General features: G+C 47.3%; 1 protein-coding gene and 1 non-coding gene across 2 annotated transcripts; one reads left to right on the top strand and one right to left on the bottom strand.

Annotated features, from left to right (window-relative positions):
- The first annotated feature begins 7,799 nt into the window (after positions 1-7,799).
- LOC119109627 (hypoxanthine-guanine phosphoribosyltransferase) lies at positions 7,800-19,858 on the top strand. Its single transcript, XM_037233338.1, has 7 exons — positions 7,800-7,861; positions 10,979-11,085; positions 12,319-12,505; positions 13,729-13,832; positions 14,356-14,474; positions 14,902-14,978; positions 19,519-19,858. Exons 1-7 carry the CDS (start codon positions 7,838-7,840, stop codon positions 19,564-19,566), a joined length of 666 nt encoding a protein of 221 aa, XP_037089233.1. The 5' UTR covers positions 7,800-7,837; the 3' UTR covers positions 19,567-19,858.
- Positions 19,859-26,834: 6,976 nt separating this feature from the next.
- TRNAD-GUC (transfer RNA aspartic acid (anticodon GUC)) lies at positions 26,835-26,906 on the bottom strand. The gene has a single exon. It is a non-coding gene; the product is annotated as a tRNA-Asp (tRNA).
- Between the last annotated feature and the right edge of the window lie 144 nt (positions 26,907-27,050).

A 27,050-nucleotide genomic window follows, 5' to 3' on the forward strand; every position in this document is an offset into this window, starting at 1 on the left:
TGAGAGTGAGAGTGCCTGTGCGCGAGTGAGAAGGTGAAGGGATCATTTCGCTGATCACGTGAATCGTGACCAACTACCGTGACTTCCGTGACTACCGAGACGGGACCACCTACCTGCCGGTTTGCAGCGACGGGCCCAAGGCGACTACCACTGGCGGCTTCTGAGCCTATAAACAACGCGACTACAGCCATTTCCGCTCCAGTTTCTGGAGCGGACGAGCATGCAAGCTAGCGGCAAGCCTGGGTTCTGCAATGAATCGCCAGCTGCTCCGCCTATTGGTGACCTTGGCGGTCGCCCAGGTTATCGTGCGGGCCGCCCGGCCGGTCCCAAATCCCTGGCTCCCGGCTCGGCGCGTGCCCTCGGGCCATGCGGGGTCAGCTGTCGAGTGCGGACCGCGCCAGGTCATCACGGCGGCCAGGGGCGAGCCCAGGGTTGCCTTGGCCGGGCACGTGAGCGCGGGTCGGCCCTCTGGTGGCCGCGGGCCTGACTCTGGTGACAGACGCCCGGCGCGCCGGGGAAGCGATCGCGGCGTCGGGGCTGTAGGGGAGGGTGAGGTGGCGGGCGCCCGGCGATTGCCGTGCGGGTGAACCATACATCGCGCAGTTAAACATACAAAGTTTGAAGCCCAAACTGCCAGACCTACGTCACAGTCTAGCGGCTATGCATCAGTTTGATATCCTCGCACTCCGTGAAACGTGGATGCGGCCATCTGTCCCCGCCCGGCTGCTGAACATTGATGGGTACCGGCTGTACCGACACGACCGGCCTGTGGACAGCGGACTGCTTACAGAGGGATCACAGTTCTGGCGCGAGACTCGTTTGATGTTACTGTTCTGAGAACGCCTTATACTGCCATTGGTTCATCGAATCTTGAGATCATTTGGACCCTTGTTTGACCCGCTAAAGCAAAACATATTATTTTCGGGTCATTGTACCGACATCTCACTAACACAGCCCGGCAGGTGTGTGATGATCTCGATGATTTGGAGAACCAGTTACAATGCATAATGTCCACACATGACTGCCCAATGGTGATCGCCGGTGACTTAAACATCAACCTGATTGGCTCGAGCACAGGCACTGGCTATCATAAATTGATGTAGCTGTCACGGTCTTACAACGGTCTGGATATGTGTAACGATTCCCATCCAACGTACCGTCCTGCTGGCTCGCTGTTAGATGTTACGATCACAAATCACGAGGACCTCATCCAACGCTGTAGTGTCACCGCCTGTCATTATAGTCTGCATGACTTCACCCAAATATTGCTGAAAGTATCGAAACAGAAACGCCAAACCAATGTCATCACATCCTTTTGCTCGAATCGAGTTGACTTTGATTATTTCAATGATTTGCTTGTGAACGCCGACTGGTCTCTCGTCTATGGAAGTGCGACGACGTCTGAGAAGTGGGATTCTTTTCTAGGAATGTTTACACCCCCATTTGAATGCCGTCGCGCCTGCCCGGCGCATTAAACTGCGCAATCAATCCGCCCCGCCTGTCTCAGCTGATACGCGTATGTTGGTGGTTCGTCGCCGCGTCGCTCTAGCGTGCTGTTCGCGTACTGGGTACAAGACACTCAATAAGCAGACATGGGGAGCTATTAGGCGGGACTGTCGCGATCATATTAGGAAGCAGATTTCTGAGGCAGGTCACTCCGGCATGTGGCGGTGCGTTAAATCGATCATTGGCAGTAAACAGGGTGCGTCGGCCACACCTAACATTCATCCTGATACTTTGAATGGCTACTTTGTGAAGGTAGGGCCTACGGCTGCCGCCAGCGTGCCGAACCGAGGCACGACTTTGCCAGCCAGGCTCCCCCGAGTTGTGACCTGCTCATTTAAGGTGCATCCTGTGTCATGCGATGAGCTGCTTGCAGCTATGTCTACGATGAACCCGACGACGTCCTGTGGGCTAGATGATCTTAGTACGCAGCTTTTACAGAAGTCTTTTCGTGGTGTCGGCTGTCCCCTGCTTAACATCATCAATAGCAGTTTCACTGACGGAACGGTGCCCAGCGCCTGGAAACACTCTCTTGTCACAGCGCTCCCGAAAACCAGTGATTTGAACGATCCTACCAAATTTAGGCCAATCTCTGTAGTGCCAGGGATAGCAAAGATAGTCGAGCGTATTGTTCATCACCAACTTAGTTCATATTTTAACGGGCATGATTTGTTTTCGCATACACAACACGTACGATATCGTACGAATTTTTCAACAGAGACCGCACTTCTGCAGTGACTGATAAAATACTCACCGCACTGGATGCTGGGGAGATCGCTCTGCTTGTTTTGATAGATCTGTCAAAACGTTTTGACGTTGTGGACCACCAGCCTCTCTTATCCAAGCTTAAGATATACAGTATCGACACAAAATGGTTTGAAAGCTACCTTTGCGGGCATACCCAACAGGTTCAGGTCAGATCTCCTTCAGGGCATACTGCGCGCTCTCGTAGAATTCCGAATGGGATGGGGGTATTTCAGGGTACCGCCCTCGGGCCGCTCCTACATCCCACTTTCTCGAACGATCTAGCGGTATATTCAAAAGGTGCTACAGTGTTACAATACGCCGATGACACACAGATTTTGGTTACTGGAAAGAAAAGTGCAATGCAACAGCTTGTCGCAACCATGGAGAGTACCTTGTCAATTGTATTGGACTGGTTTAACAACCACTCTATGAAAGTCAATACAACAAAAACACAGTTAATGGTTTTCGGGACGAAGGCTATGCTGCGTCATATGCCTCCTGTGCATGTCAAGTTCTAGTCAGCCGTCATCACTGAAAGCAGTACTGTCAAAAACCTTGGTGTGGCGATGGACAGAAATTTCACATTTGAACCGCACATTGATCAGCTTGTTGCCAGGTCGACGGGCGCTCTGATGGCCCTGTCCCATGTCAAGCATGTACTCCCAAGAGACGCCCTCGTCCACATTGTCGGAGCTCTAGTACTTTCCTCCATTAGATACAGTATAGCACTGTATAGTACTCACGGAGCCACCCAGTTCCATCGCGTGCAAAAACGCGTGAACTTCTGTACGCGGGTTGTGAGCGGAAGGAGAATATGTGACCATATATCTGATGCTGTCAGGGATCTACGATGGCTTAGTGCTGATCAGCTGGTCAGATATCATACATTGTGCCTGCCCAAAAAAGTGTTACTCACGGGTCAGCCACCAGATACAGCCGCGATGTTCACACGTGCTAAGCACACTCATGAAACGCGACAGGCTAGCCAGCTGAGGCGCCCCCGAGCGGTGAGCAACTCTGGCACTCGCCGATTTAGCTACAGAGCATCGGATTTGTTTAACTACCTGCCGCCCGACATGCGTAATGTTCAGAGTGTAGGCCGCTTCAAGCGCCAACTTAAAGAGTTTCTACTGAGTGGGGCGAATGTTGGCACATGAGTGGGTGTGTATGTGAGTTCGATTGTGTGTGATGCCACAATGTGAATGCGATAGTGCGATTCACCGAGATGGTCCCTTGACCGATGTGTGATGCGTTAGGCTATTTTTAGTACGTTTCACATTGTCTCTTTTATGCCCGTTTTTATTACTGACGACGTGTAACTTTTAAAAAAACTGGATCTCGTGGAGTGTTACGAAATATATGAACATGAACATGAACATGATGTTGGTCTGGCGATGCGATCGTGGCTGATGTTGGTTGGATGATGCGATCGCGGCTGATATGGTTGTTGGTTGATACACTGTTGTGGTTGGGAATGCTGCTGAGTCGCACCGCAGGCTTCGGTGCGATCAGTGCACGCACGTCAACATTTGGGCTGTCCACGTTGCTGCTCCTGGCCTCCGCCTGCCTTCCGGTCGCTCCAGCGCCGTTGCTCCTGTCGTCTTCTAGGTTTTAATCCGGGGTTCCTCATTATTTCGGCACCATATTTCACCATATCATTGTGAATTCTGCCAGCGCCAACGGAAAACACACACCTCCGAAAGAGAAAGCACACACACCTACGAGACATCATAAAATTCGGTCCACGCGTTGTTTCCGACCGGCATAAATTCCACCACGCATCGGACGTGCGAGGTGAGCTGGGCTGGCCCACAGCCTGCCAACTGTACGAGCTCCGTTCTCTTAGCTTTCGGCATACCATTCTCAGTACTGCTGAACAGCAGGCTCTCGCCTCTCAATGCTAGGTCAACTCCGAACTTGGTTCTCGGCACCCAAGCCAAGGCACGGGTCAGTCACTCTTCAGTGCGAAGGCTGGGGCCGGCAGGCGTCACTTTCGGCATAGACTTATAAAGCTTTACAACTCCATGCCTTTCAATCACCAAAATTTACCTCTTGCGACATTGGAATGTGTGCGGGCAAATTTTTTAAGAGTTGCTATTACAAGATTACTGTACGTATCTTTATTTCAGGTGTGTATCTTGTGTGTGTAAGTGTGTGCTATGCCTTAACGGGCCACTTTTTTACTTTAAGTATCGCTCATCACATGTCTTGCCATTTAAAGGGAATATTTCACATTTGAAGACACTGAAGCAAGCATCAGATAGGATGAAACAATGTCACACATAACTATTGGTACGCTTTTTAAAAGCAAAAAGATTGCTGGACAGCACAATCATTTGTTTATTGAATTTGCTCCTCAGCACGTCGTGGTTTGATTACGTCATCGTACTTTGCACAACAATAATGGAGAGCCAACTGACGGCCATTACATCTGGAAATCGTGCTCACCAACGCCAGATATGAACGCTGCGACAAACACAATGTTTTTGGCCTTGATCGCCGCATGACTTACGGAATGATAGGATTTGAATGACGCTATTATGACGTCATGAGTGCTAAGATAGCTGAAATACTCTCCCTGATAAACCTTTCCCCATTTCGCGGGTGTGTACTTCAGAAACTAGAGGGGATTAGGTATTAAGAAGGACAGAATTGTTAACAGCACCGAAAGGTCTTCAAGATGGCTATTTTCAGCTCAAAACTCCAGGTAAATGTGGAACACTCCCTTTAACTTTTACGCGACACTAAGAGTGACCAATTTAGACATTGAAAAATACCTTTATTGTCAGTACATACAATTCGTAGCTTGCGCCCAGCGTCAAGGTTAGTTGAAATAATATACCCCAAGGTCAAGTCTTATTCACGACACAATGCTACAGTAGGTTGAAATAGAGACATGCATATCTTCTGAACCCAACAGCCCGATTGCATCTGACCCACAAGGACCCGCAGGCTTTTGATTGGGTTGTGGGCGAGCTTTTACGGGTCAGGCATTTTAACAATAGAAAATTCATTTTTGTTATTCCTCAAGCTTTAACAGCATCGAAAACCCAGAGCAGGCTTGCAAAAGACATAAAATCCTGAAAATATTGCTTTTACTTTTACAGCAAGAGCATCGGTGATACATTACTCATGCCAGTTACAACACACGAATTAACCAGGCTTTACAAAGCAACCATTTTTAAGCAAACATTTCACTCAAAAACTCAAGAATAAGACCACAGATTTTCATGGCTTGGCCTGATTTCATTCAGCAAGCGTCAGGCGGCTCATTAGTACAAATACAGCTGCAACCTGCCCTTGGCTGCTCTTGTGAGAGTGAGGTATACTCACACCTCCTAGGTTCATACCTAAACCATTTGTTAGTTTCACATAGAGCCATATATATATATATATATATATATATATATATATATATATATATATTGTATCACGACAGCTAAACACTCGTATTTTAACACGCTAAACGCCATACATGAGCTATTTGCGTTAGCATATTAGAGATGAACAACATTGCTCCCGTCGATTTGGCATAAATCACACGGTGACATCTATTTTTTTAGTGTCCTGTATTGCGAATGAAGTTGGTCAGGTCCAGAAATATGCTGCTCCCATTGGGCTTCGCCAACCTTGATCTAATTCTCCTTGTAGCTAGCTAAGTTTTTATGGAACACCATACAGTCTCATAGATGAGACGGTAGTAATAGACTGATTCCTCGGAGAAAAAAGTAAGAGAATGAAAACATAGATGGGTTAATGTTCCGACGACATGGCTTTGTCGAAACGGATAGCGAAAGTGAATTTCTGCTTTTCGCGCACTTCTATTCTCTTCCGCTATTCATTTCGATAACCTTTATGTAAGGCATATAAGGATAAAGGCATGCTGCCGAAATACCAACGCATGTACATCTCCATTCTCCTGGTTTTTCTACGAGGAATAATGCTGTTACTACTGTCTTGCCTATGTGAATAACGCTACTCGCAAATGCGCTTAACAACCATACAATCGATTTAAAAGTTCAATCTTTTTGCTATCGCGACCAGCCTGGCTGTGGCTCGAGACTTTCAGTAAAAACCCTGGTGTTCGGAGCCTGTTGGCTGATGTCCGGTGAACTGCACACGCTCATGGCTGCCAGGACGGTAAACGGTCCATGGGCGGTTCAATGATGACGTCAGTGGTGGACGACTGATGACTGAAACCGGGGAAGGATTTGATAGGTTTCGTTCTTTCCGTGCAACACAGAAGAAGCCATAAATCTTAAGATGATTCGAGAGAACGAGGTAGAGATAGGCTGCCTGGGAGTTGTAGGTACTTGGGACATCGAGACTGGTGCTCAGCCACCAGACAAGGATGACGGAAGGGGCGGCCGTCAAGGACATTGGAAGCTCTCCCAAGTTTGGCGGGGAGGTGGTGATAACCATGGCTGGTCATTTTTTTTCAGTCAACATCCATGTGCCCAAGCTAAATTTCAGGAAGTTGGTGGCTGGACCCACCCTGTCCCCCCAGTTCCGACGTTCGCGGTGTCCGCGGACATTCGTTATAAATCGTAATCCATAAAGAACTTCCACAGCACTTTGCGTAGGAGAAAAGTTTTTCTTCAGTTGGGACGGTCAGCCCCCCCCCCCCCCCCAACTCTCTCCAGTTATGCCCCAACCCATCAGGTTAGAGAAAAGGCGTGTCAGATCCGGAAAGAAACCCGTTTGTTGGTGCATTTTGGGGTTGGTTGTCATGGTTGGTTTGGGGTTGTCTGTCATCAGTACGTTTGGCAACACCACTCACGGCACAGTATTCGCCCCACGTCACGTCACGTGACCACGAGGTCAAATGGTCTGTGACGTCACGCGCCCGCTTACGATGATGCCAGAATGCTTTGTCAGCCTATCAGCATGGGGAGGGAGAGCTACCAGGTCAAAAAATCACTGACTGAAGCGGGAGTTTGATTAGGTAGCTCTTGCGCTGGTGATTACGCTGGGTAGAATGGGGAGACTTGCCTCTAATTTTTAGGAAAATGCGAGGTAAGATTGATAAGGAGGGAATTGATATTCCAAGAGTAGTCATGAAAAGGTGAGCGACAGTGATGTTGTGGTGTGTGGTTGCGTTGCCAGTAAAGTAATAGCGTTATAAGTAGACGCTTAAAATGAGGGGGATAACTTTAAATGAATTGGAAATGGGAAGAAGCGTGCAACATACAGATGCAATGCATGATGGTAATACCGGAACAGAAGCCAGACTTCCAAACACCCTCTTTTGAGAGTAGTATGACATGATCGGCGGTAAGCCAGAGTTAGTGTAATGACAGAAGTATAAGGTAAAAGAAGAAGGGAGAGCAAAGTTAAAAAACTTTCCTGTCAACTCACACATCGAGCGCCCCGTCAGCACACGTGACGTCACGCATTCCAGCTGACAATCGCGCTGACGACAGATCGAACGGGGCCCCAGCGCTGCCCAGTCAGGTGATGCCATTGACCGCATGGTGCTGCCACCTGTGGACCGCCCGTGACAACTTGCCGTCGGCGTGTGTCGAGCCCGCGCGCAGCCTCAGTCTTCTCTTGAAGCCGGTGAGGTGTGGTGCGCTGCGTGCTGAATATGACCGCGACCAATGCGATCGAGGTGAGGTTGCCACATCCGGTATGGGGTGGGATACTCTGCATGCTTGAATCGCCGCCTTGGACCACCAGGGCCAAGTCAACTGCCGACATTTGGTGCAACGGGAGCCCTGCCGTAAGCCATGGGCAAGGGTGGGGAGCGGAGCCGGGGCGTGTGCGCTGTTAAGTGTGCACTCGTGATAACGACTGTCGAGTGTGCACATTCACAGACTTTCTTGGGGATATATATATATATATATATATATATAAACATATATACACATACATATGTATATATGTATGTATGGATGCATATTGCCTCTCCCGAAAAGCATGGAAGGTTCCGCCCATGTTGTTTGCAGTCGCACCAAATTAGCTTTGTTAGTGGCCTAGGAGGACGAATTTTATTATCATGGTTACTATTTCAAAGGAGCCGTCAAGTGACTATATGGAGCGACATGTAGGCCTGTTATGTATAAATATGTGTGCATATATATATATATATATATATATATATATATATAAGTTTTGAGTTTTAAAGGATGAAAAAATTGTGCACTACTGTTGGAAAGCATCTTTTAGTGCGGAGAACATAAATGAAGCACAACTAATTGAAGTAAGACGGATTGCTATTTTCATCTTCATACATGTAAGAAACACTCATAATGGGAACATCACAAAGACACAATGGGAACACTATTGTCACAATCACATCGGAAGTGCTCACCGCCCACCACCTAGTAGCTCAAGAGTTCTGCAAGAATTTGTCTCTGTTTAAGGCCGGAGAGTATATATATATATATATATATATATATATATATATATATATATATATATATAAATACGTGATTAATTGTGGCATACCACCTGATTTATTTGCTTCATCTTGTCTCCAAGTTTTCCGTTTACATTTTGATTACTTCCCGGAGTTTTGACCGAAGCGTGAACCATGTTGGAGGCAACTACGGTGCAGAAGAGATCGCTCACACGTGCAGGGGTACGGGTATGCCCACCAATAATTTCACATTTTGACATTAGGCCCGCAGCGGAGAGTACATGCAAAGATTTTGTAACCACAGAATCACTTTTGCTCCTCCTCGCCCCCCCAATCAAATTTGGGAACAGTCGCCTCCGAACGATGGGGCTCCACTTCTATTATTGCAGTAATTTAGCTCGTGGTTCCACGGCCGAAGACAGAACACAAAATTACTGTATCGTGCTTATTCGGGGTACGTTGTGGAAACGAGTTGTCATTTTAAGAACCAACTATTCATTGTTTTAGGAAAATAGATGGGAAGCTTTCCTGGTATGTAATATGTTTTGAGATGGATCGAGCCTATAATTTTTTAAATGTTTTTGCTAAGTGAAAAATCCGGTGAACACAAATTCTCATAATCCCGGCGAATCACAAACGCCCGCCAAATTTTGGTCTTGCCTCCAGCATGAACCAAAATGAAAATACCACCAGCTAGTCTTCACCTCCTTTTCCAAGTCTTTATACGGCTAACGTGTACACTGGGGTCATATCCCTGTTCCCCAGCGACGGAGCACAAAAACCGGACGTGAGATAGGGTCGAGCGGGCCCAGGGCACCAGGACAGATGGCAGTTGACGACGACTAGCCGTAGCCAGCATGCACGGCTCCCAACGATGGAGCGCGGTGCACCTAGACTTTGCACTTTTCCAATGCTCGGCTACGTTGTGCTCTATGCTACATTGCGCCATCTATGAAAGTGTGCGAGGGAATGAATGACTTCTGCAACATGGTTTAGCGCAACCAACAAATCATATTCCGGGGTCAGTTTTCCTTGAAGGTTTGGCGAGCTAACTCTAACCTGTGGACCATGCCATTCTGCCCCGCTCCTTCGCACGGGCCGCTTTGCAGACCACCGAGGATCGCCGGCAGGGACAACGCTCCAAGTCTGCGGAACATGCCATTCTGCCACAGGAGACTGCAGACTGCTGAGGCTCGGCTGTTACGTAACGCGGGCCCCAGAGAGCACAGGCCTGACTCTAATGTTTACGGAACCCCGCCAGCTGGCCCCACGCTCACGCCTGCCCGCTGTCAGCACCTCTGACCACGTGCTCACGATCGCCCGCTGCCACCACTTTTCACTATGTGCTCGGCGGCAGAGACAACAGGGTGTGAGTGTGAGTATGAGTGGGAGTGAGGATGGGAATAAGAGTGGGAGTGGGAGTGGGAGTGGGAGTGGGAGTGGGAGTGGGAGTGGGAGTGAGAGTGAGAGTGAGAGTGAGATTGGGAGTGAGAGTGGGGGTGGGAGTGGGAATCGGAGTAGGAATAGGAGTAGGAGTAGGAGTAGGAGTAGGAGTAGGGATGGGAGTGGGAGAGGAGTGGAGTGGAAATGGGATTTTTGTTGTTGTTTCTTTTTAGCTCATGCTCTTAGCACCGATGCAAATTTTCAGAAAATTGGGATGTTTTGGCCGTCGCCTTCCCCCGTTTTCCGCGCCCTTGAAGTGCTAAGTGACCGCACCACCACTAGAGCGCGGATACGGACACCCTTGATAGTGCAGGATGCACCCGCCCAGCTCGGCCCGTGCCATACGTCTGCGAGACGAGCACGGTCGGCGTGACCTTTGATCCATGAGCGTCGCCTGGCTCTCGGGTCCGGAGGTCGAGAGGTCAGTGGTGCGCGCGCCGGTGCGCCTGAGGCGATGCGAGGGTATCGTGCAGCCGACACTGCGAGAGGAGACGATGGTGCAGTGCCAGGAGTGCCGGCTACGTCATCCGACTCCGCTGGACCGCTGCACCGCCGCCGCGCCGCCATGATAGGCGCTCGATTTGGGTAGCCCCTGTAGGTTGGACGAGCGCGCCTATCTGTACTAGGATGAGAGCGGTCAGACAGAAGTCCGTCAGTGGCCTTCGAATGTGACCTCCCTTGTTTGGTCGCGAGTCATCGTGTGGGCCCATGTGAGAGGTTTCTGTTGCATGCATCGGATCAGACCGCTGGCGGCTAGCGTCGCTGGTCAGGACCTCAGTCAGTCACTCCTCTTGCCGGCGGTGCAGGTAGGTGCCGATTAATCCGCACCTTCCACTGCGTATGGATGCTTGCCCGGTATTCAGAGAAGGCCGCTTTGGGTTTTCGCCTGAACAGCCACCTATCTTATGAGAGCTCCGTTTTCAGATTGGCGAAGATGGCCAGGCATTTGATCTGAACTGTTTCTGCGTGCCCAAGCACTACGAGACGGATCTGGAGTACGTTCTTATACCATATGGTGTCATTCAGGACAGGTAAGAGACAGACGCGCCCAACATGCCAGTTTTCACGCCCGAATGCCTCCGTGGATGGAAATTATGATGGTCACGGCAACATTCCTGCGACGAACAGTTCATAGATTGGAAAAACAACGCACATGATCTCAGCAAATCTTGTACTTGACTCTACTTTTAATGAACGCTTGCAAAACAATAGTGGCAACTTGCATTAGCTACCATTTTTAGTGGGCGAATGGAGATACTTCAAACTCCAGCGCTCTCTTGCACTTAAAACCCCGTTTTGTTTGTTCACGTAGCCGTGATTCGCCTTCCCCTCAGGGAAGGTTTGTGAAGGTCCAGGTGGATAGACAGAACTCTTTTCAGAAAAATATGTGCTCACATGCAGCATGCAAAGGCGGAACAAGCCAGTTACTTGTGGGGGAGGGGCCAGGTGAATGCCTGGTGGTCCAACCCAAGCTGTAATAAGACAGTTTCCCGAAATTTGAGTTATGCCAGGTTGTCTGGATAGACAATCGGTAACAGGTGCTGCAGCAGGCGTCCGCCTACTTTACTCACCAACGCGCAGTAGTATGGATCCTGCGACGCCGGCGCTAACGGACGACTGGTGAACAGAAGGCTGCCGAAGTTTTGTCGTACATTATCTTGAAACTAACGAGTTTGAGCGATGAGAACAGCGGCATTGGACAGGGGTCAGTCCACTACCTCATTGGTGTGTGGTATACCGCATTGTAGAACACTCGCTAGAGGAATTCGTCGTTTGATGTGCAAAATTACATAGTACCAGCACGACCTCAGCCACTATTTGCAACGTATTTACGCCATGATTTAGCTACAGAGGAATCGAGCTCGATTCCGGACCGACTCCAGTATTGTTGGAACCTGATTGGCTCTATTCGTTATTCGACTATATATATATATATATATATATATATATATATATATATATATATATGCATATATATATATACATACATACATATTACTCATAATTTATTCGTTTTTAAATCATTTCATTCATCCGGTGACGCCAATCCGGTGACGTCTGGTGACAGATGTCGGATCAGAGTGGCAGCGGGTTGACGGACCGGCCGGTGACGCCTGGTGGCAGATGTCGGATCAGAGTGGCGGTGGGTTGACGGACCGGCCGGTGACGCCTGGTGACAGATGTCGGATCAGAGTGGCTGTGGGTTGACGGACCGGCCGGTGACGCCTGGTGACAGATGTTGGATCAGAGTGGCGTCTTTGCAGGATCGAGCGGCTGGCGCGCGACATTTTCCAGGAGTTCGGCCAGGAGCCGCTGACGGCACTCTGCGTGCTTAAAGGCGGGTACAAGTTCTTCTCCGACCTCATGGACAAGATCAATCAGCTCAACTGCAACCAGGGCCAGAAGTCCATCCCTGTGTCACTCGACTTCATTCGTCTGAAGAGCTATGAGGTATTCTTCTAACTCTTCCGGGAGACACATAAGTAGAGACTGCTGGAGCTCGTTCTCGGTCATGTGACAGAGTAATTCAGCGCGATTTGGTCAGGAAATTTCTTCGGGTCGGCGTATTTTCCTCAAAAATTTCAGAGAACCCATAAAGGCCTGCGTCTTGCCACCTCTTTTCGTTTCGAAGCTGCCATATTTACCCGGATGGTTGATTTAACACGTTTATCAGCGTATGCGCACTGCGCGTCCGCTAAGATACGTAGACGCATACACTTGCTTTTGGGAGGGCACTTTGTTTCGAACACGAAGCTTTTTTTCATAAAACCAACAGACAGACATGAGGCTACAACTACAATGGCAGGTCACCGATAGCACTAACCAAAATTCACAGATGAAATAAACCGGCTTGTTGATAGTCAGCAGTTAGGAACGAGTCAGGATGTTGGCAATGCCTCCGCCCTAATAACCAGCACGAGCCATACCTTGTAATGCATGCCGGAGGTTTCACTGCATGACATATTTTTTTCAGAGAAATCCAGCAAGAGACACACTGAAAGTAAGTGGAAGGCATTGGTGGACAATGGTTGGGTATATTGTGTGGCCGTAACCAGTACAGGAATATAATAATAGGTTTGTTAGGAATTTCCGTGCATGCATCTCAAAAAGACCCATGTTTGAACATGAAACTCGTTTGGATTGGGTGACCTATCGCGAAGGCTATACAGGGCAATACGATCAGTTGTCCAGTTACAATCTTGGATGCACTCAAGTCCAGTTACATCCTAGATGTTCGCGGACAAGGGGAGTCAGCCTCTCATTTGTATTTCTAATGTGCGAGCATAACCTGTCGTGTGAGGTGCAAGCAAACGCGACACATTTGCTTTTGAAGAATACCACTGGCATGATGTAGCGAAATATGGTGTCTTGTACACAGCTCATTTGAGCCTTCATTTAGGTGCGCGGCTGGAAGTCCGTGCAATGAGACATATGCGTATTTTCGATTGGATTCAATATTTTGCTCCTATAATCGCTACAGAGGCGCCAGTCCAGTCATACTGTCATCAAATACCCAGAGTGCTCTGTCCGCTTATCTTGTCATCAAATGCCCGGAGTGTTCCGATACTGTCCGCTTGTCTTTTTGTCCGATTGTATTTGCTTCCGGAAGACTTAGATAAAACCGGTCTCGGTTTTTTCATGTGGCTGTGCAAAACTGTCATTGCTTTTCACAGAACGACCAGTCTTCCGGCCAAATCCAGATTTTGGGCGGAGACAACCTATCCACGCTGAAGGGACGCAACGTGCTCATTGTGGAGGACATCATCGATACTGGCAGGTAACACCGATACTGGACCAGACCGTCCTCATGATGTCACGCGTCTGGTGCCATTTACCACGAACATTCACAACGCATGCCTTGGTGGAAGGCGGCGCCAGTTCACCATCCACTGAGGCATTCAGGAGGGGAAGCTGACTCACAGCTCATATGACTCAGGTCATAGTAATGCGTTACTTGCATTGTATTATTGTTCAGGCGGTCGCTTTTTAAAAAGTTCGCAGTCACATTTTTTAAAGAATTGTCAGTTAAGGACAAGCTGTTTCATCGTCAAAGAGAATACCAATTTCTGTAAATACCATTCCTGGAAACGCATTTAGTGTACAATGAGCCACCTCTCGCAGACGAGGGCACTACGAAAAAAACAAACACACACAAACGCCTGCGCGCACGCATGCGCATCTGTCCAGATGGTCTCCGTCTGAGGCTGAGGCCGTAGCTCGAGCTGAGTTGCTCTCCTGGGCCGCTCCGGAACCCTGGAACGCTGTGTGACTGGCGCTGGACGTGCTGCCGTCGCCGGCAGGACCATGGTGAAGCTGCTTAGCACACTGGAGCGGTACGAGCCCAAATCGGTGCGCGTTGCCAGCCTGCTGGTCAAACGCCGAGAGGACAACGACCGGAAGCCGGGCTTCCTTCCTGAATGTGAGCACGGCTGGGTGCAGCGGAAACAGCTATACTGTACTGCAGGCAGGCAGCGAAAACGGCTATACGTAACCCGATTTTCAGCGTTCGTTGGAGTTCGAATAGGAGAAATCTAGCCCCGTTCCGAGGCACAGGAGTGGAAGTAACTTGTAAGATACACGAGCCAGATTGGGGGCCGACCTTTTTCACATATTGCAATATGGCTGACCGTATATTTGCCTCCCATGACAAATATTGACTACGCCGCGCAGCCACGCCGACATACCCGGGCTGGGTGATCATACTGCGTATGACCGATATCGTAGCATCTGCCAGCGTCACCACGTATGATGCCTATCAAGGCTGTTCTTGTGATGCCGGTACCCAGTGTTCCGCGCTGTTTTGGTGACCACGCAAGCTAACGCTATTTGATCGTGCTTTTCTGCAGATGCGGGATTCATAGTGCCGGATAAGTTTGTAGTCGGGTACGCGCTCGACTATAACGAGTACTTCAGGGATCTGAACGTAAGTGCTCGGTCCGTTTCGGAGTTCAGGAACTGCTTTGAAATACAAATATTTCTACTGACTTTTAGTTGTTGAATTGCAGATAATTGGCTGGAAATCTCAATCAGGCAGTCATATCCAGCTGTCGGGGAATTCGTTAGCAAGGCGCTTTACAATGCCGTGAACGTCACACGTCTTTTTTGGTTTTTGGTCTACTAGTTTGCATCGTTTTCCGTTAAAGATCCCAGGTACGCCATTTTTTGTTGTGTTGCAGCGTGTGACTATTATCATCTTTTGTAGTGACCAATGTGGTGGTGTTTTCAGCATGCGTGAGGCACTGCGGCCATATACCTCTGTGGGGATTAAAGGAAGTGTTTTACATTTATCTGGGGTTTTGAACTGACATAGCCATCTTGAATAACTTTCGGTGCTGTTCACACCCCATCCCTTCCTAAGACCTAAGTGCCTAGAGTCTTTGAGCTAAACTCCCGCAAAAACGGGGAGTATATTTCGAGGAGAGCATTTGAAAGTCACCTTGGCATTCATGACGTCGTAATGGCGTCATTCAGACCTTGCTTTTCCATGAGTCATGCGGCGATAAAGGCCAAGCAAAGTATGATTGTTGAAACGCTCATATCTGGCGTTCGTAAGCACGATTTCCAGATATAACGGCCGTCAATTGGCTCTCAATGAATGCTGTGGAAGTTACGATGACTTAATCAAACCACGACGCACTGGGAAGCACATTTACTATACAGAGAGTTGCTCTATATAGAGCAGTCTTTTCCACTTGAAAGTGTACCAATAGTTATAAGTGCTTGTCTTATCATATCAGTATGCTTGCTTATATATATAGATATATAGATATATATATATATATATATATATATATATATATATATAAACGCATATTGAATGTATATATATATATATATATATATATAATTATATATATATATATATATATATATATATATATATTAAAATGTGAAACATTTCCTTTAACATGCACTCGATAGGGTGCAATTTGACCCCTCAAAGGTTTTTGCAACTTAGTTTTCGAACGGTGAGGCATATAACCTTGGATAAGTGTAGGTAATTGAATAGCAGATCTTTTGGTGCGAATAGATACACATTGCAAGGTTGCTGACCTATGGCGGGTAAATCAGTCCGTGGCTGTATGCGAAGACAATTTCTAGGCAATCATTCAATCTGATGCGACAACGAAGTGTTAGACAAAACATACATACTGAAATAGTTTCTTTGACAGTAACACAAATTAATTTCGGAATGCGACAAATTACATTGACCTAGAGTCAGGTATAAAAGCCAGACCACGGTCCAAATCAACCCGCTTTTTACTCACAATTTTGTTATTGGCATACTTGTAAGTGTAAAAGCCTGCTCTAGAGAACACGGTTTCACTGTTTAATAAATGCGCTCCTTAAAAGTCATTGACTTATTGCGTCATCAAACCTTGCACAGCATTGACTGATAAGCGAGGGTCAGGGTAGATCACTGACCTGAAGGACACAGGTTGACGTTTTTATTGTAGTAACGTACCACTTGGCGTAATCCTTGATGTTTATCCAAATGCAAAACTTAAAACAATGGTCGCTTTCACAATTGGTTAATGCAACGCAAACTTAAAAAAGCTTTTAAGATGTTTCTATGAAGTTATTGCATATACTGAACACTCTGGCAAGGAAAAGATTGTTTTCATTGAATGTCATTAGCATGCGATAGGTAAACCACGTGTATCCGACAAAGAATAAGTTCGTTGCATTCTTTATGGACACTCCTTCAGCCCATGTCTTCAGGTCGCCCAAATTCTAGAAAAACACTAGGCGTGACAGTCAGCGGTGGGAATCGGTCGAGGGCGTCGGATGATGGCTGTGCCATTGTAGCTTACATCGATGCTGTGTGGAGTAAGGCGGAATTTGATTGCCATCGAATTCAAGAGCCATTTATCTGGCATCACGTAAGCGCATGTAAGCCCTGTGAGCTCTGTATGTACGCTCTGCCAGCTCTGTAAGCACTGTAAGCTCTGTAAGTGCTGCATACTTATAAATAGACACTGCAAGGCTATGACATTTGTTGTTGGGTCTGCCGCCGGATTTGTAACCAGTTTTGAAGAACTTTGGCGTGAAAAATCTGCCACCGTACCCGTCCATAAAACCATTATCCTGCTTACAGCCAGCTAACGACACAATTGTATTAAATTGTGCGTCTTGACAAACATGTTTTTTCAATGGCTGCGAAATATTTGCCCCCAAAAATTGCTGATGAAAAATGTTTTGTTAGAAAATCAACGCTGAAAATTTTTAAACAGCCTTGCACCGTAATCCTCCGTAAAAGCGGCTAATACCGTATAGTTTTGGTCACCATGCCCTTCTAAAGGTCAAATCAGGTCGCTGACCGTAAATGCACGCCAGTGAACGTTTGCTTTCAGAACAGGCATCTCTGTTCAAGGTGGTTGCATAAGAAGGTGGGGGGGGGGGGGGGGGGGGGCACTTCGGACATCAATCTAGAGTTTGACCTTGTTTGACTTTGTTTGACCCGAAGGTCATACCAATGAATCTCAAATTTTGACGCATGAGTTAACATCCAGGCCAACACAACCTGCGAATTTATTTTTTTCTAGCTCCCTTGGTTTATGACATGTCAGTAGGCCTAACTGACCCCCACCAAAGTGAGGGATATTCAACCGGTCACCCGGGCGCGCGTTAAAGCCCCATTTTTAGTTGATAGCGAGCAATCAACCGCTTAATGCGTGTCCGTCTCACCCTAGACTTGGTGTTCAACGGGATCAAGTGTTTAAGCGGTGGGTGAAAGGGGAGGGAGTGAGTGGAGCTTTTCATGTGCAGTCTTAAAGGGATTGTTCCACATTTGAAGATATGGAGGCAAACATTAGATGTTATGAGATAAGCGTACTTATATTGATTTACAGGCTTTCACAAGTGCGAAAGACAGCTCAAGACAGCGTGCGTTCACGTTTTAGTAAATATGATCCGAATACGTCATCATTTGATTACGTCATGGGACGTGTTAACGACGGCAGGGTCCCAGACTGACTGTGTCAGAATTGTCACTGTAGTGGACGGGCTTATTTATTTGTAATGGTTAAGTGTGCCGAGAGGTGGGATGTTAACTGGTGCGTGTTTATTGAACTCGAACATTTCTTAATGTACTGGTATTTTGACCCTTTCTCATGGTGGTCTGGTATATTGGCCGTGATTTTATATGCTTTGCTTGCATTCACACGCTCGGCTGTACCATAATTTTGAAGCTTTTTTAGATCCAGTCTTAATTCCGTCCTAACACGTACTACTGCGCGAATTCCTGCATTACGAAATTAGTTGAGAGGCCAGATGAGGTCCGTTGAGACCCCGAGTCCTGCTGACATACGCTAGACACGACTAATTCGATGAACATATCTCTGCTGCCCTTGATAATTACGTAGCTATTGAGGTAGTAATTTGCGTGACGTCTCTATAACGTCATACATGTCTGGGTGATCTTGAAAAAGTTTGCACATGTTCGCGGACGTGAAGGTAAAAAACAAGAGGGTTTTAAGTCTTAGAGGGGCATGGCTGTGAGCTGCAATGAGTGATCTTCAAAACGGCTGTCAGTTCAAACCCGCATACAGATGTGGAACACACCCTTTAAGCAAACTGCTAATTCGTTCGGCATATTGGGAGCCACCAGCCAAGTTCCCACGATTCCGCGGCCCTGCGAAAAATTCGTGCCAGAGGCCTCCCTTTAGGGGGAGATAATCTCCGTTAGGTCGACGTATAACTGTGCACGTAAGCTCTTTGTAGTTTTGCAGGAAGACCACTCCACCCGTCGAATATAAGTCATAATCGATGTGGACTGTGAACTCGGCATCTCAGATTTGTTCTCATTGCTGAGATGTTCGGATTCTTCACCAACAAATCGCTGTTTTTGCGAAGTTCTTTTATCAGACTCCCTCTTTACGAGGATAAAATATAAACATTTACTTTGATATTATCCAACCACGGTCAAAGTGCTTTCAACTCAATTTAAAATGTTAGTTTTAGACCTTGAGGGATTTTTCGATCTTTTTAATTAAAAAAAAAAATGAATTTTTCAAAGTATTCCAATCGGCGAGAACCATAGCGATCATGCTTCAGCTCATGAAGAATGCTTCGTCGGACGTTGGCAGGACCGGACCTCGTGGCCACACGCACACACACACACACACACACACACACACACACACGAATAATTCATTTGCCATTTAAGCTAAATATCCGGCCACCCGCACACTTTTGACTGCCATATCTTTGGTGAAATAGTGCTCTTCAGCGTTGACCTTGTTTTCTATCGTTAAAATGCAACAAAAATAAGCTGCTTGCTGTATTCTTTGAGTGCCTCAGTTGTACCTTATATTGTCGCGTTCAGGGACGACCGGTTCCGCGCATTCATTGCGGATTAGCCAGGATTTGATCATCTCCCCTTACTTTTGATATTGCGAACGGTCTCCCCCATTTATGGCCGTTTGGAACCCTGCACAACGATATTCTTATTCGTTTTTCAGCATATCTGCGTTATCAGCGAAGAAGGTATCAAGAAATACAGTCAATAACATTACCAGCACACCTGGAGTGCACACCGGATGAGCAGCACACAGCGGCTCCCATGGCCGCTGACCGCCGGTGTCGCGGAGTCAGCTCCCTGGGCGTCCCGTTGGCCCAGGTCGGAGTGTTTTAGCTATCCCGCCTACCGCCAGTACCTCTGTAATCGCTTAAATGTGTCGTTCAGGCATCACTTGAAGGACACTGCTGAAGTGATTAAGGATTTTATTCTAGGAAGTGTTCAAAGCGATGCTGATTGAGTTTTGCATATATTGTCAATAAACTTCGAATACGATCGACTTCGAAGCGCATTTTGATCGACGATAGCATGGGATGGGTCCTGACCTGATGAGGTGGGTTCTGACCGGATGAGGCGGGTCCGGACCGGATGAGATGGGTCCCGACCGGATGACGCGGGTCCGGACCAAGTGAGGTGGGTCCAGACCAGATGAGGTGGGTCTGGACCAGAAACGCAATCTTTCAACCCGCCAACTCGCCAACAGCTGACCCGCAAAAATTCGCGGGCTCTTGGCCGAGTCGCGGGGCCGGACTTCTTGACTTGGCTTGGCGGGCTTCTTGCAGGCCAAAAATTTTGACAAGCGAAACATGTTGGGTTTTGACATCCCTTAGCTTTAAAAACTAAAAAAAACGCAAACAACAGTGAGCTGTTGAACACAATACAATTCTGAAAAAATCTATTTTTTTACGCCAACAGCACCAGTAACAGAAAACCGACAGCAGAACCAGTAAACCAGGCTACGTAAATTTAGGAGTTTAGGTTAACATATCGCTGAAAAAAATCGAGAAGAACAGCCCATATTTTCCAAGCTTGGTCTAATTTCACTGAGCTGTAGTTAGATAAGCCATTGATGAAGGGACAATAATACACTGCACCTGGCTGTTATTTTGAGGAAGAGATGCTTTAAGGTTTTCTTGTTTCATACACAAACCATGCCTAACAAATCACAGTCAATATCAATAATCAATGAAATGAACGGGAAACTGCGTAGGTTTCGTTGCCGTAGCCTGACACACTTGGCGATACAACCAGCAGTTAATGGTCTATCAAATGCACAGCAGTTGTCAGAACTGAAAAAGTGAGTAGAGTTCCTTAGTTTGTCTTTGTCATAGAGTTAATCTATTGATACGCAAATAATATGCAACTTATGACGGCGATAATAGGACTCCTACATATTACGCTTTTTGCCCTTAACTACCATTGTGATTAGTTTTCAATACATATGTCCAATTATGGCTTTTGGCCTGCCTTCTTTTTTGGATCTCTCAGTCCCTGAATCTGTATACAGGCATGTGCGAGGAAAAAACTGAGCATAATTTCATATCAACACACGACGCTCAATAAACATTCTACAAGGATCAAAGGCTGCCGTCCGAACGCGATGTGAAATATGAAGAATTCCTTGATATTATTCACAACTTTTTGGCTGACAAAATTCGCTGCAGCAACTCAGAGTACCTCGCGCTTTTGCAGCATTGCTAGATATCAATGATGCCATTGGAGTGGCGAACATTCGTGAGCAAACCCTTATTGCTGTTCTTGCTTGTACGCATCATCACACGAAGGACGCGGCGATGGTTGTGGGATGGAACATGGGTTGTGTGATTCCCTCTTATTAAGAGTTGTTGCATGATGTATCCACTTAAAGATAGCAGACACCATGTTCGAGACTGCCTCTGGCTCTTGAAGGCGGGATACGATATTGTGGCGGCTGTGACGCATTCCAGTCGTGTTTATGCTTACGTGCCGTGTAATAAAATGAGGAGGCTTCCCACGACCTGAAATATTCAGCATTTTTACCCTGTCGGCGAAGGTCGTCAGTTGGTGCATGACATTTTAGAAAACACGATCTCGGGTCTGTTGAGATGAAGTAGCAAGGGTGGAATGCCTAGCACATTTTAATGATATAAGGAGTAATGACAAAATTCAAGTTGCAATTACTTAGTGCCTGTGGGTTAATGAGGGGTCAGCAAGGAGCAAAGCTGACTTTGCAGGCTGAACCACCAGCTGGCCGAAGCGGACCGGCCATGATGGGCTGAGTCCGGACCGGATGGGCTGAGTCCGGACCGGATGAGTTGGGCTCGGACCAGATGAGGTGGGTCCGGACGGGATGAAAAGGGTCCGGATCGGATGAGGTGGATCCAGGCCGGATGAGATGGGTGCAGACCGAATGAGATGGGTCGGGACCAGATGAGGTGGGTCCGGAGGAGATGAGATGGGTCAAGACCATAGGCTTTGGAACGTTTCAAAAAAATGGGGGGGGGGGCAAGCTCAGGGTGTACTTCAGCAACTTTTTCTGGAAAGCGAGCCCGATGACGGGCGTAGGGGGGGGGGGGTAGGGGTAGGAATGGAGGTTGTTATCGCTCTTAATTTACATGTCGTGGCTGCTTTGCTAAATATGCATCTAGAGCTGTCTCTCACTGGTGTACAATCTTGCCCATTCGATTCATCTGTCATTTGGCAAATAAGGCTATTCAGCTTCCCAAGATTATTCGTCCATTTTAACATTGTCTTTCCTGGGGAGGAGAGATTCCACGAACGGGTAGGCATTTTGGGTCATTAAGGAAGCATCTGCCTCCACAGTCTAGATGCCAAAATACGGCCTGGATATAGGCTGGCGAGAATGTTGAAAGTGGACCGATGACTCACAGTGCGACAGATTTTTCATCCGCCTTGATTTCGCTGGCTGCTTTTCAAGAGATAAGACTTGCAGCAGCATTTTAGGCAGAAGCAAATTCGGGAACTTGAAACTGCCAGAAGCGATGTGAAAAACCATAGGACAGGTGATTCTATTTTAAAAACCAAGCCACATAATAAGGCCCATTTGCTATATGTTCCTCATCTGGGCCCTGCTCCCGTTCGCCGTCGGCGGCTACTGCCCGGGCCCGGGTGTCTCCCGCATGAATGACTGCGAACTGATCGTGAGGCTGCTTCGTTGCATACTTTTGGGTCAGGGTTACTACTACATTGCGTATGAAACATGTGTTGGACACCTGCAACAGCATCTTTTTTCCGAATTATCTTCCAATACATCACACCACCTCAGAAATTAGCCTCCGGCAAGCTGTCTGCCTTAGGTATGCATTGGCCCAACGGACACTTCATTGGCCATCATGCAACGCATACGGCTTGATCTGCTTTTGTGTGTAGGCAGGGGCGTAGTCAGGGCCTTGCCAAGGGGGAACACATGGTTGACAAAAGCCCATCTTGTGGTGATCCCCCAAAATATCCCCGAATATAGCTTACTTGTTAACAAGTGACACGGTTTTCTTGGTTTTATTGCTATTTTTACCCCGTAACCAGAACAGAAAACAGGAACTACCGTGAGCTCAATTCTGTTTGTATTTTGAGGTCAATAAGCTGCAGAAATCAGGCGTTAAACGACTACATGGAATAAATCACCGGCGCTCTTAATTTACAATGCTCAGTTGATTCTTTCAAAACCGATAGAATTCAGAACCTTTGTAAGAGTTTGTTATCTGGGTTCTACATTGAGGACATCGCGAAGGTAGATTGTAGATCGATATGTTTGATCCAAATTCGAAGATAAAAATTTGATTGCAGATTGAGTAGCCAATAATGTGTATTAACGTGGCCAAGCCATGTTTGTCCGAAAATGTTCAGCATTCAGTTAGAATCGATTAGTGATACAATTTATGTAACGCGTTTTTTAACTTTAAAGCTTTAATCGACTAGTAACGCAAGTCATGCGGCGCAGCTTTGAGCATGCGCACTAGAAAATCTCAGAAACACAAGCCTCGACCCCAGGCGTTGCAGTCTCCGTAGGCCGCGCAGCGTCGGTCTGGCAGCTAATATCAAGTTGTGGCCATCGGGTGGACGAAAATGACGACGCTTCTGAAAAAAATATCCTTGAACGCTTCATGACATCAGATCTTACATTTAGACGGCAGTCTGAGGGCATATTTCACGCGTACAATTTTTAGGCAGATGAAAAGAACGGATTGGGCCTTAAAGCACGGCAAAGTAGGGCTGGAATCTGGTGGTTGAACTGGAAAAGTGAAGGCAGAATCTCTATTTTTCGCGTTTTTGCAGCTCTTCATCCTACTATCTAGATACTATTTATGACTATTTAGACAGCCTTGTGTTTATCTATCCAGAAGACAGATTAACACGGCGCCCGCCGTCTGGTGGCACTTGCAGCGGCCGAAGCTTTTCGGTTTTACGGAGGTTGCAACCCAGACCATCCTTGTCCTTGCTCGCGAGGTTGCGGGCGGGCATGTTCAAGCCTTTTGATGTAATTTGTTTCATTAATACATTCTGAACGAATGAATGTCCTCAGACAAACATGACATAACTCTCCTCGTTTTCTTTAAGCTCATGTCTACCCACCCTATTCAACAATAATGATGCCTCAACGCTACTCAACAATAATTAAACCCCTTATTTCCTTCTGGGCAAGGGACCTCTTGAGTAGAACACCAGGGTTACATTACCGTTTCCGGTCAAGGGCTGAAGGGCCATTCCGTCCCATCGCGAGTGGCTTCTGGCTATCATTCTGGTGACACGAGGCGGGATCTCCTGGTCGATCCGGAGGCCATTATAATGATATATCATATCACATTGCTCCCATCCCTGACACGGGAGGCCTTCTGACCCGCGCAGTTAGCCCCGGATCAGCACAGGGACGCTCAATGATGCAACAACATCCCTGATCACCGCAGGTAGTCCAATAATTGTCACACAGACTCCAGTTCCGTGTTTTTCGGTGTTCCTCAGACATATTGAGTTCCCCCTGACCGTAGATTGTAAATGAAATGGGGTTCCTAATTCTTATTAACGTGGCTAACCCATGTTCGTCTTAAAATGCTCACGATCCTGTCAGAGCTGATTGCTGATAAGAAAACTACGTAATATGGTCTTGAGCATGCGAGCTCGCAAGTCATAGCAGCAATGGCCTCGATGCCCGGCGTTGCAGTCTCCGGGTCATGCGGAGTTGGCCTTGCGGCTGTAACACTAAGCAATGGCCAATGAGCAGACAAAAAAGATGATGCATCTTAAGGGAGATGGCTGGTGAACTAGGTAAATCGGTATGCATGTTGAATGTACTGCAAAAGTAAGCCAAATGCAACCTTAATCTGAAAAGTGGGGGGAAGAGGGGGGGGGGGGGGGGCAGTTAACATTGCTGGCCCCTCCTGGCTCCCCCGGTTCCTACGCCTATGGTCCAGACCGAATGAGGTGAGTCCGAACGGGATGAGATGGATCCGGATTGGATGAGGTGGGCCCAGACCGGATGAGGTGGGTCCAGACTGGATGAGATGGGTCCAGACTGAATGCGATGGGTCGGGACCGGATGAAATGGGTCCTGACGGAGATGGGTCCAGACCGAATAAAATGGGTCGGGACATGATGAGGTGGGTCCAGACCAGATGAGATGGGTCCGGACCGGATTAGGTGGGTCCGGACCAGATGAGATGTCCGGACGGGATAAGATGGGTCCAGACCGAATGACATGGGTTGGGACCTGATGAGGTGGGTCCAGACCAGATGAGATGGGTCCGGACCGGATAAGGTGGGTCCGGACCGGATTAGGTGGGTACGGACGAGATGAACCGACACCCCTCAGGCGGAGAAGACCACTGAAATGTGTCAGGCTAACTTCCTACTGATCATAGCCGTGAACAGAAGTGGCTGCTGCCAAACAAAATTTGGGAGGGAGGTTCCATTACAATCTGAAATAATTTCTTCCCATATTTTCATGCAATATCTTTGGACAACCTTTATACTCGAGACTTGAAGACGATCATATCAAGCCTCAGAAAGTACGTAAGGTACGTAAGAAGGTACGTAAGGCTGTGGCCACGGCTGTGAGCGCGTCAACCGCGCGACCTCCGTCAACGCAAGGACATCCACAGCCGCCACGCATCTGGCTGTAGAAATCGTTATGGCACATGTCTTGAGGCAGTACAATACCCCGGAATTGGGCATCAGAGCATGCTTTGACGGATGGATGTGTTAAGGAGAGTAATGAGGTAGGATGGTGTGGTCACGCCGACAAAATGTGCATTTCCAACAGACGAGCTTGTGAACTTGTGCTAAGTTTGCTGACAGCCGCGTGAACGGTCGGCCTGGCAGACCGCACCGCTCATATTCATGTCTAGATCAATTCCCGCCGCATATTTATGCCAGGATATGAATGCCGAGGATCATCGGCAGGCAATTTTGAATTCACTTCTGCTGTTGTTTCGATAAAGGCATATTGCCGAAATATCAACCTAACTATATCTCACTTCTCCTTTTTTCTGATTAATAAGGCTTATACTGCTGTTTTATCTAGGTGAATAATGCTCTTCGCTTATGCACTGAACATCTTACGAAATTTGTGACACCTTTTACCTATCCATCGCGTTCTTCTTTCATTTTAAATGCCAGGGTATTTTGTACTCCGTCATAGCAAGCAAAGTAAAAACTCTGCTCTAATCATCAGCCATTAGCTGATCACATCGACCAGCCTGACAGCTCTAAATACGATAGGAATCAAGTTCGTGCTTCACTTTAATAACTGTTATTTGAATGCCATGATTCGCCATTATCTGGCGAAAGCGGGCAAGCTCTTTGCATGTACATACGTGGCACGCCTAGTTTTCTGGGCTGCAAACAGTAAGATGGGCTTCCGTATGAAACACATGCTAAGAAGCTCAAGATTTACTGGCCGGAACGTGATCGTTTTTTTTTTGGAGGCCGTTTACTCTGGGGGGGGGGGGGGGGCACAATGTTGCGCGCCCATTTGACGAAATCCTGGATCCGCCCCTGGCCGAAACAAGGCACCCAATGAAGAACTGGAGCTTGCGTCTGCAAATGTATAAGATGTAGATATATAGATACCAAAAGTCACTGCTATCCCGGGAGAGAACATGCATCCGCGGCAACCAAACACTCGCAAGAAATTACGCAAGCTGTTAAGTGCGTGTGCGAGGAATATTATTCACACAGATAAAACTGTAGTTAAAGCCTCATTCCTCGGAGAAAAACCAGCTGAATGGACAAACACATGCGTTGATATTTCGGCAACATGCCTTTATCGAAACAGTAGCAGAAATCTTCTGCCATTGTTTCGATAGATATTATCAAATACAAAATCATAAATAAATAAACAGTAAGAACCTCGATAAACCAACGCATACCTTCCGTTATTCTCCTGGTTTTTCTTCGAAGAAGAACGCTATCATTATCGCCTAAACTCACGAAAAACAGCCGATTATTTTGCAGAGCCTGACAAAAAACGCCCGAAACACGCAAAAGCTCCCCGACGGGGAATCGAACCCCGGTCTCCCGCGTGACAGGCGGGGATACTCACCACTATACTATCGAGGAGTGATAGTAGGCTGTGCACATAGTAATTACAGCACTACTCCGTTTGCTGTATTTTTGATCTATTCACATGAAATGCAACCTAAAATAAACAGAGAACTCATACTGAATCAATTTGTACTGACAAATCAAAACGTGCTGTCTTTA

Source organism: Pollicipes pollicipes, unplaced genomic scaffold (genome assembly GCF_011947565.3).
Source record: "Pollicipes pollicipes isolate AB1234 unplaced genomic scaffold, Ppol_2.1 Scaffold_7231;HRSCAF=8579_pilon_pilon_pilon, whole genome shotgun sequence".
Lineage (NCBI taxonomy): Eukaryota > Metazoa > Arthropoda > Thecostraca > Pollicipedomorpha > Pollicipedidae > Pollicipes > Pollicipes pollicipes.

Bases quoted from the DNA above. Each gene is read 5' to 3' on its own strand.
- LOC119109627 (XM_037233338.1), top strand. From the start codon at position 7,838: ATGACCGCGACCAATGCGATCGAG. The intron at 7,862-10,978 runs GTGAGGTTGCCA...CTCCGTTTTCAG, and splicing joins CCGCGACCAATGCGATCGAG to ATTGGCGAAGATGGCCAGGC. The intron at 14,475-14,901 runs GTGAGCACGGCT...GCTTTTCTGCAG, and splicing joins GCCGGGCTTCCTTCCTGAAT to ATGCGGGATTCATAGTGCCG.